This window comes from Phalangium opilio, unplaced genomic scaffold (genome assembly GCF_054372755.1).
Source record: "Phalangium opilio isolate 3A_F unplaced genomic scaffold, DU_Popi_V2 ptg000026l_1, whole genome shotgun sequence".
Taxonomy (NCBI): domain Eukaryota; kingdom Metazoa; phylum Arthropoda; class Arachnida; order Opiliones; family Phalangiidae; genus Phalangium; species Phalangium opilio.
In genome coordinates, this window is record NW_028324157.1 from 2,802,757 (window position 1) to 2,813,130 (window position 10,374).

Here is a 10,374-nt window from a genome sequence, read left to right on the forward strand (position 1 = left end):
ATGCCAGTAACCGCTCTGGAGAAAGCCACTGCGGAACGGAATAAAGGCGAATTGGGTCTGAACAACATCAGCAACAGAGTTCAAACACATGCCAAGACTCCTCTTAATCAACAGCAATTGGAATTTTTTCTGGAAGAAGTGGACAAGTCGTGGCAAGTCATCGATGATGCGCATGTCAAGGTGGTCTCGTTGGACGCTGAAAATGCTGGCCTGCATGAACGGAAATGGGATGACTTATTCACGTTGTATACGAATTCGAAATGCGCACTTAAATCTATGCTAGCCACTATGGTTCCAATCTCGACACGTCAGTTGTCTGTAGGGTCACATTCGGAGATCAAATTACCTAAAATCAACCTCCCAACGTTCGCGGGAGAAATACATAATTGGATATCATTCCGGGACATGTACCTCACTGCCATCCACAACAATCAAGAATTATCAGATGCCCAGAAATTTACCTATCTCAAGTCAAGTTTAACCGGAAACGCCGTAAATCTAATCAAATCACTCACCATTTCTGATGCCAATTACACCATTGCTTGGGATACGGTCACCAAGAGGTTCGAAAACAACAGAGAACTCTACTTTGCCATTATGAGACGATTCTGCTCGCTGCCCATGATACCAACCAGCTACTCAAATGCCTTACGATCGATCGTGGATGCGGCGATGGAATGTACCAGAGCTCTCGACACTCTTCCGATAGCGAACAAATGGGATGCCGTTCTGGTGTTCCTTCTAACCCAGAAGTTAGATCCGTCCTCTAAGGAGCAATGGGAACTTAGTCTCAAGAACACAGAGATACCAAAATCAAGCGATCTGCTGGAATTTATTGAACAAAGAGCGCGCTCCTTGGCGGCATCATCATCCGGTCGCAATCCTCACGTCACGAGGAACCCAGTGACCTTGCACACCAGAACTGGAGCATCGTCCTCAGATGGTAAATGTACGTTCTGTTCCGCCAATCATTTCAATTTCCGATGCCCAAGACTGTCCGCTATGAAGGTCCACGAAAGGCGATCATTAGTACAGCAATCGAACCTTTGTTTCAACTGCCTTCGGACGGGACATAGAGTGAAAGAATGTCCACTGGAAAAATACTGCAAGACCTGCGATAAAAAGCATCACTCCCTTCTTCACGTGGAAGTTGAGAAACCAGACAAAGAGTCAAGTAGTCAACCATCCAATACAAAAGAGTCCGATAGACAACAACCAAGCCAGGCGCAGAATTTTCATGTCCAGGACGCCGCCTGTGCAAGGGATGATTCCATACTAGCTACCGCTGTAATCAAAGTAAAAACTGCGCAAGAGACAGCCCTTCAAGTTCGAGCTCTATTGGATGGCGGATCGACTGTATCGTGCATCTCCGAAGCGTGCATGGCGAGACTGGGCCTCGCACGAAAGAAAGTCCAGACGGAAGTAGTAGGCCTAGGTGCGACGCAACTCGGTCGAGCTAGAGGACTTACTCAGGTTCATTTCAAACCATTCTTCGAGGACACAACCTCAGAAAGGTTTTGCGTCAACGCTTATGTATTGAAGAAAATCACATGTCAGCTACCTTTACGAAAATATGATACAAGCAATTGGCCTCATCTCAGGAAGCTGCGACTGGCGGATCCCGAGTTTAACATCCCTGGCGACATTGATGTACTGTTGGGTGCTGACGTATTTTTCAAACTCCTTTTGAATGGGAAACGAACCAAGGATGCCTTTTCTCCGGATGCGATCAATTCCAAGCTAGGATGGCTGGTTTCCGGGCCGACGAGCATTGACCAACCTAGAGTACACTTTCATCATACTCTCACACTCGAAGAAACCCTGAATCAATTTTGGGCGATTGAACAAGTGCCAAAGACACAAGTCATGACGCCGGAAGAAAAAGCTTGCGAGGAGGATTTTCTAAAGTTCCATTACCGAGATCCAGCCGGAAGATTCGTGGTACGCATACCAATGAAAGAGCCAACGATTCCTCTTGGATCTACGCGCGAGATAGCCCTGAGAAGATTCTACCAAATTGAAAGGAAGATCGACGCACGCCCGGAGTTGAAAGCCTTATACGAAGGATTCAGGGAACAGTACGAAGAGTTGGGACATATGTCGAAGATCTTGCCAGAGAACCAAAAGAAGTCTGCAAGAGTCTATATTCCTCATCACTATGTAATGAAAGATTGGAACCAAACCTGTAAATTCCGAGTGGTCTTCGATGCATCTTCTAAGACCACCTCTGGATTCTCCTTCAACGACGCGCAACTCGTGGGTCCAGTGGTCCAAGATTCGCTATATGCCATTGTCATGCGGTTCAGAATACATCGTATTGCCTTTGTCGCTGACATCAGGAAAATGTACCGCCAGATACTAGTAGTCCCAGAACAACGAAATCTGCAATGCATACTGTGGCGGTCGACACCCAAGGCTCCTGTTCAAGAATTCCAATTGAACACTGTAACCTATGGAACAGCCTCGGCACCCTTCTTGGCAACTCGAGTATTGCAGGAGCTGGGCGACACGGGGTTACATGAACATCCGTTGGGAGCTGCATCCGAGAAAGCATACGCTGGAGTGGTATATCTGAGATCGGTCGATCAAGCTGGAAATGTCCACATTTCATTACTCACAGCAAAGACAAGAGTGGCTCCGGCAAATAAAGCGATATCAATCCCGAGGATGGAGCTCTGTGGTGCATTGCTCCTTGCGGATCTCATGGAAACAGTTCAAGAGTCCTTAAATCTGATTTTCAATCAAGTTAAAGCTTGGACAGATTCGACGATCGTATTATGTTGGCTGTCCTCTTGTCCACGTCGATGGAAGACGTTTGTCGCAAACCGGGTTTCAAGAATTCAAGAGATGTTCCCGGACTTGAGAATCCAGCTGATGCAGCCTCCAGAGGAGTATCAGTGCCCGAGCTACTAAACCATAAACTCTGGTGGAAGGGACCTCTATGGCTATCCAGTCGGGAGCCGTGGCCAACTCCATCCATTTCGGATTTCAAGACGAATGCCACAGCCATCGAAGAAGAAGAAAAAATCGTCATTATGACCACAAGAATAATTGTTGATAACGACATCTTTACACGGTTCTCTACGCTTCTGCGACTACGACGCATAACAGCATGGATACTTCGTTTCAAACATAATGGCCTGAACAATTACCGGAAGAGACAAGACCCCAACTTCAAAGCCGTAATACTTTCTGGTCCCTTGACAAGCATGGAATTAGAGAACGCGTTGCTCACATTAGTAAAGATAGTCCAAGCCTACATGTTTCCGGAAGAGATAGAGTCCTTACGCCAGAGTAATCCGTTGCCGAAGCGAAGCAAACTACTATGTCTACATCCTGTCTTGGATTCCATCGGGGTCCTCCGTGTAGGAGGAAGACTTAAACACGCAGATCTCGATACAGCCACAAAGCGTCCAATTCTGCTACCGAGACATCACAAATTTACGGAGATGGTCATTCAAGAAGCCCATACCCAAAACCTGCATGCTGGTACTCAGATGGTTCAGAGCATCCTATCATTAAAGTACTGGATCATTCGAGGAAGAGATGCAGTAAGACACCAAATTCGGCACCAGATATCGTGCCGCCACCGCTAACCAGATGATGGGTGATCTACCAAGGGCTCGAGTTCAATACTGCCGAGCATTTGCGAGAACTGGCGTTGACTACGCAGGACCCTTTTATCTTCGTCCAATCACTCCGAGAAGCAAGACATCCTACAAGGCTTACTTATCCCTTTTTGTATGCTTCGTGACGAAGGCACTACATCTTAAAATTGTCTCATCACAAACCACCGAAGCCTTTCTGGCAGCATTGCGCCGATTCACTTCAAGACGTGGGAAGCCTAGCGATATATATATCGACTGTGGAACGACCTTCGTTGGGGCCGCCAAGGAACTAAAGGAATTTATGAAACTGATTCAGTCAAATCCACACAATGCAGCTGTCGCAGATCATCTTTCCGCACAGGGCATAACATGGCATTTTAACCCTGCCGGAGCCCCACATTTTGGCGGACTATGGGAGGCCGGCGTCAAGTCGGTAAAATACCACCTACATCGAGTCATTGGTAACACCAGACTGACCTACGAAGAGTTCTCAACCGTAGTCACACAGATAGAGGGTTGCCTAAATTCAAGACCGTTAACTCCGCTTTCATCGGATCCCACCGATCTTAATGTTCTCACTTCAGGTCACTTCCTAATTGGAGAATCTCTTCAAGCAATACCGGATCCTGACTTATCTCACCTACCTATGAACCGACTTAACCGATGGCAGCTACTCCAGAAGCTAAAGCAGGATGTCCATAAACGCTGGCTTCGGGAGTACGTAACTAGACTTCAACAACGACCCAAATGGATGAAACCGCAACGCAATATCGAAGTTGGGGACATGGTCTTGGTCAAATCAGACGTTACCTCACCCGGAAATTGGCCTTTGGCCAGAGTGATCGAAATTTTTCCGGGACAAGACGGCTATACTCGGGTCGTTACCTTACGGACCACCAAAGGTGAAATCAAACGACCCATCGTCAAGCTATGCCTTCTACCGTTCGACCATGAAGATGAGCCCTGAAAGTTTGCTACTAACTTATCAAGGCCGGGAGAATGTTCCGATCGGAAAAAATGATATTACATAAAAAAGATACCAATTTTGTAAACCTATTTTTTATCGTTTGTTTGTTAGTCTACATTTTTAGAATTAATTTTTTGTTCGTACTATATAATCAGATAAATTAATATCAAAAGGGGATTGGTTTTGTAGTCGCCGTCCGGGCACTTCGCTTAGTTTTTACCATTAGTTAAATAAATTGTTTATGTTTAGTTAACCAAGTTCGCTTTCTGGTCGTCAGACACCACAACCGCGTCCAGGCTAATTATAACCTTTTACCGTGTCAAGTCGTCCGCGCAAGTTGTCCGGTAGGCCTATTCGACTAGTTCACGAAGGAACACCAGAACGGCATCCCATTTGTTCGCTATCGGAAGAGTGTCGAGAGCTCTGGTACATTCCATCGCCGCATCCACGATCGATCGTAAGGCATTTGAGTAGCTGGTTGGTATCATGGGCAGCGAGCAGAATCGTCTCATAATGGCAAAGTAGAGTTCTCTGTTGTTTTCGAACCTCTTGGTGACCGTATCCCAAGCAATGGTGTAATTGGCATCAGAAATGGTGAGTGATTTGATTAGATTTACGGCGTTTCCGGTTAAACTTGACTTGAGAAAGGTAAATTTCTGGGCATCTGATAATTCTTGATTGTTGTGGATGGCAGTGAGGTACATGTCCCGGAATGATATCCAATTATGTATTTCTCCCGCGAACGTTGGGAGGTTGATTTTAGGTAATTTGATCTCCGAATGTGACCCTACAGACAACTGACGTGTCGAGATTGGAACCATAGTGGCTAGCATAGATTTAAGTGCGCATTTCAAATTCGTATACAACGTGAATAAGTCATCCCATTTCCGTTCATGCAGGCCAGCATTTTCAGCGTCCAACGAGACCACCTTGACATGCGCATCATCGATGACTTGCCACGACTTGTCCACTTCTTCCAGAAAAAATTCCAATTGCTGTTGATTAAGAGGAGTCTTGGCATGTGTTTGAACTCTGTTGCTGATGTTGTTCAGACCCAATTCGCCTTTATTCCGTTCCGCAGTGGCTTTCTCCAGAGCGGTTACTGGCATTGTGAACGTCCGCAGTGGTGATCAACCCAACGACCAGCTTTCCACGTAATTAAGCCGACTCTGACGATCCGGCTCGACGGACCATAAATGTTCGTGAACTAGTCGAATAGGCCTACCGGACAACTTGCGCGGACGACTTGACACGGTAAAAGGTTATAATTAGCCTGGACGCGGTTGTGGTGTCTGACGACAAGAAAGCGAAATTGGTTAACTAAACATAAACAATTTATTTATCTAATGGTAAAAACTAAGCGAAGTGCCCGGACGGCGACTACAAAACCAATCCCCTTTTGATATTAAGTTATCTGATTATATAGTACGAACAAAAAATTAATTCTAAAAATGTAGACTAACAAACAAACGATAAAAAATAGGTTTACAAAATTGGTATCTTTTTTATGTAATATCATTTTTTCCGATCGGAACACCAAGAATAAAAAACCCAACCTTATCCTTGTCCAAAACAGGCCATTTAGAGAGTAATAGATAATAAAACCAAGACCTCTTTAACCAATATTTTTAGATTTGTAAACGTGCAGAGGGCAGGTGTCGTGAAAACCCTTTTGGTGATGCCCTAGTTACGTGTCATTTCCTAAGCCATTCAGTCTATAGTCAAACTGTTTCATCTAAACCTGATCAGTTGAATAACACATAAAATAAGAGCGTTTAGCACTACCAAATGACACTGATAAAAAATTATTGCATTAAAATGTTAAGCTTTGTCCACACTGAACTCGCGCTCGCCTGTTCGCGCCTTCGTCTATTCGCATCTTCGCAACAGATCACTAAAACATTTGCACATCGACGTTGTCCAAAGAGAAAAACGAAACTAATCGCCCCAGTCTTCCTCTCATCTGTGATTGGTGCTTTTCTCGCGAAGTCGCGAAATTCTTGGCCTAGTCGCAAGAAATTTGTATCATCGCGAGGTGACGACGCAAAGTAGCGAAAACCCAATGTGAACAGTAGCGCGATCTTGTAAACAAGCAAAGCGAAGATAGGAACTCCCAAAATGTGTCAGTCTGGACAGGCCTTTAGGTCTACCTCGCAAGAAGCTTCGGAATGTCATCGAACAAGCAGAGTACCGCTGCGAGGAAGCAAATTTCTTCTTGGCCCTCCTTGACAACTAAGTATAATTTAAAACTATATCTCAACTAAATCCTGTTTTTTCAACAATAACTGGTATTGTTATACTTTTCCCCCACCTTTTTCAGTTCGATTTTTAATCATGATTTTCAATTCTTCTTTGTTTTTCAAAATATGTAATATTTTCAATAAATGAAGTTTTGAACTAAAATTGCGTTTACATAGTAACGTTTGCTCGGTAGAAACAAAAGGGATCTTCTGAACTTTACCAAAATAGATGTGTTTTAGGCTTTATGGCGTATAATTTGGTTTAATTACGGGATTTTTAGTGCCATGTGTAAGCGATATGTTTAATCTTGGAAATCGGCTGAAAGTAATAAATTTATCATTGTGACAAAGCTAATTAATTTGAAAGTTTTTAACCATTTTCAGATATAATCGATTGTTATAACCTTTCATTAAAGTTTCATTACATTTGGACCATTAGACCTAAATATATTGTGGATTGAATACTGAATTTACAATTTTGACATTGGATATTATTTATCAACAAGTGCAACAATAATGATGTTTAAACTTCATATGATGTTATTATTTGCTTTTGCGCTTCGAGTTGCAAGGTCTGATCCAGAGACCTGCACTGCCCAAATTTTTTAGGCCCGACCCAAGCCCGGCCCGGGATTTAGCATTTTGAATAAGTCCAAAACCCGGCCCGAGTCCAAGTATATAGTTGGTTTTTCGGCCCGGCCCGTAACATGCATAAACCAAACCCGGCCCGGCCCGACCCATTGCATGAATTGAACAGGCCCGGCCCGTTACACGTAGTGCAGTTGTAATGTTTATACTTTTTTACATAAAATCAATGAATTGAATTCATATTTGCTTTAGCGTCGTGTATTATTCATTTCTTTTGATTGTTGTCCGTCACATTTGTTCTTAGAAGCTTATACACATTTAAATTATCTTTCAGTTGAATTTTGGATTAAATGAGAATCAAGTTCGGCCTGGCCCGAATTTTGGATTAAATGAGAATCAAGTTCGGCCTGGCCCGAATTTTGGATTAAATGAGAATCAAGTTCGGCCCGGCCCGAATTTTGAAAAATGAACAAAAGCCCGGCCCGTTAATTTCCAAAATTTTAAAAGCCCGACCCGGCCCGGCCCGTTACAATTTTCAAAAGTGGAAAGCCCGGCCCGTGCAGCACTGTGGGTATGACCCTTGCTGGCAGGCTGGCTGGGTGGCTTTCCCTCCTTTTTCGCGTGCGTAATTGGGTTTAAATTTTTAAGTAGCGCTTAGAACCATACTTAGGTGGCTTTTGCAACGTCAATGTATTTTATTTATTTAAGAAACTATAAAGATTAGTCATGGTTAGTAGTTGATTACTCTTATTATAAGTTAAAATCAAGAGGTAATTAAATAAATTATTAACAAAGTTTACAGGCAAATTTAAACTTCAAATAATAATTATGGTTTGTCAAAAATTATAAGTGAAAAGAACCTTTCAAACTGCCTGGTGCAATTTATTATTAAGGGTTAATTGAGTAATCAGACGTTAATTGAAAGTTTTTTTTGCGAATTCCAATGCTTCTAATTTTATCTTCAAGCTATCATTTTTGTTTATAAAAAATTGCAACTGAAAATAACCGTAGAAAGTGCTTTGTCGAAGCTATCATTAAGTTTAACAAACGACAATTGAATGATTTTATTGCCAATACTAATTCAAAAAAACTTTCTTTAATATAAAAACAACTGTAATTATTTTTGTTAAAGAATTTATTTTTAGGTCAAAATTATCAGTAATGTTTATGTTAAACCAAAATCACATTAAATTGATTTTATTCATAATCGAAAGGATATTTGATAAAGAAGAAAATAATTCCGCAAAAAAATTGCCGTAGTCATACCTGTTCTAGCCAGTAGAGGCCGCCGCAAAAGCATAATATGGCAGGGGCCATCTTCTTTGCCAAACGTTTAAAGTGAAAAACTGGTCGATAGACGCTGCAGAAAATATTCTCTAATGGCTCTGTCAAGATTTGATTCAAGTTGATTAAAATTTAGAAAATAAAAATATTTCTGAGCTGGTGACTAAATGGCTTTATCTACCGTATCGATCCTCAATCGAACCCTTCTAGCCGCAATGTACAAGGTAAGCTCTTATTAAAAAAAATTTTGTAAAATTCGTTCTAATTATCAAAATCTACTTGGTTATGCCATACTCTCAAAGCCAACCTCTTTGTGAAGAATGCGTGACATTAATTTCGAAGTTATAAAGAATCAGAATAAACTCGTAGTGTGGCTAATAATCGCTTTTAACATAATGATGGTGTCATAAAACATCCTTGCTCTTTTTATTTTTTCGCTCTTTATAGCTGGAAAACGATTGATCGAACCCCTGTGGTTGGGTGCCCGTTTTAACGGTTTTCCTCTTCATTTTTTTGTGTGACCTGTCGTATTGTATTATAAATAAAGTTCCCCGTATTTCAAATTTCCCGGGAATTTTCCACCAAAAAATTTATTATCGAGTTCACGTCAAATGTGGCGAACTTAATTAATTTCAAATGAAATTATTTTTTTCTCCGACCGACAAATGAACCCCCGAACTTCTTGATCCGAACTCAACGCTTATAGCGTCTTTACTACGCAGACATAATGCATAAGTTGAGTTATTTTGATAAAGTAAAGGATCTTCAAGAGAGCATGGGTGAGCTTGAGATATCCTCTCACCCTCTTCCGGACCCGCCAAGTGAATATCGTAAGTGGTAAGCTAGGAGAATAGATCATCCGCGGGAGACCAGAGAGGAAAATCTTCAGTTCATTTGAGAGAAAGTTGCAAATCTATAAACAAAATCGTACTAGGTTAATTTTGATTATAATCGGGATGATATTTGAAAAGAAACCCTAAAGTAAAATTAAGCCGAGGTTACCTTATAATACTTTATTTATGCTAACCCAAGTCACTAGAGGTTGCGAAAAACGTTAATCTGGCCGGGGCCATCCTGTTCATTCTTAGCCTCTAAATTTTGTGGACTATAATTTTTACTACATCTTTCCTAATAACATGATGCGTAGACGTTAAAGGGTTGCAATCAAGACTTGAGCACCCTCGGTCTTAAAGTTCTGGAAAATCCACCAGCACTGGGAAATAGTTAGCATGGGTGGGTAGAACAATTTCAATCACGTCAAAAAACTTTTGCGACCTTTTAACAACCCTTAGGAAATTTCTGCAATAAAATGTTTCAGATAACATGAATTTAAGATATGTAGTTTTTTAAACAGTGGCCTCCATGGATTTCATACGAGAAGAATGAAAAGGGAGAAATTTCCGTTTTACAAGGCGCAATGGTCAACCTTTTGGAACACTTTCAGGAAAAACAAAAAATTAAGTAAATATCGATCTAAGTCAATAATCAGGAAACGCACGCTATCACCAGTTGCAAGCCTTAGTACGTGCAGCCAACGGAATTTGATCTAGAATGTAAGGAGTACCAAATACTTCAGTGGTCGTGCTCTTTTTTTATTCGACAACTCAGAGTCAGTCTGGGTGTTGCATGTGGTGCGCAGGTGTTCGGTACTTCCCTGTTAAAGAATATTACCAGATAATTAGAGTAT

General features: G+C 41.8%; 2 protein-coding genes across 2 annotated transcripts; one reads left to right on the forward strand and one right to left on the reverse strand.

Moving 5' to 3' along the window:
• Positions 1–4,575, forward strand: LOC149691203 (uncharacterized). Its single transcript, XM_089869493.1, has 3 exons — positions 1–2,720; positions 2,762–3,523; positions 3,576–4,575. Exons 1-3 carry the CDS (start codon positions 1–3, stop codon positions 4,573–4,575), a joined length of 4,482 nt encoding a protein of 1,493 aa, XP_089725619.1.
• A 350-nt stretch (positions 4,576–4,925) lies between these two features.
• LOC149691204 (uncharacterized) lies at positions 4,926–5,684 on the reverse strand. Its single transcript, XM_089869494.1, has one exon. The coding sequence runs from the start codon at positions 5,682–5,684 to the stop codon at positions 4,926–4,928; it is 759 nt and encodes a 252-aa protein (XP_089725620.1).
• Positions 5,685–10,374: the final 4,690 nt, after the last annotated feature.

Excerpts from the sequence above, each read along its gene's own strand:
- LOC149691203 (XM_089869493.1), top strand. The coding sequence starts at position 1 with ATGCCAGTAACCGCTCTGGAGAAAGCCACTGCGGAACGGAATAAAGGC. Across the intron at positions 2,721-2,761 it reads CTCATGGAAACAGTTCAAGA|ATTCGACGATCGTATTATGT; the intron begins GTCCTTAAATCT and ends AAGCTTGGACAG. Across the intron at positions 3,524-3,575 it reads CAGAGCATCCTATCATTAAA|ATATCGTGCCGCCACCGCTA; the intron begins GTACTGGATCAT and ends ATTCGGCACCAG.
- LOC149691204 (XM_089869494.1), bottom strand. The coding sequence starts at position 5,684 with ATGCCAGTAACCGCTCTGGAGAAAGCCACTGCGGAACGGAATAAAGGC.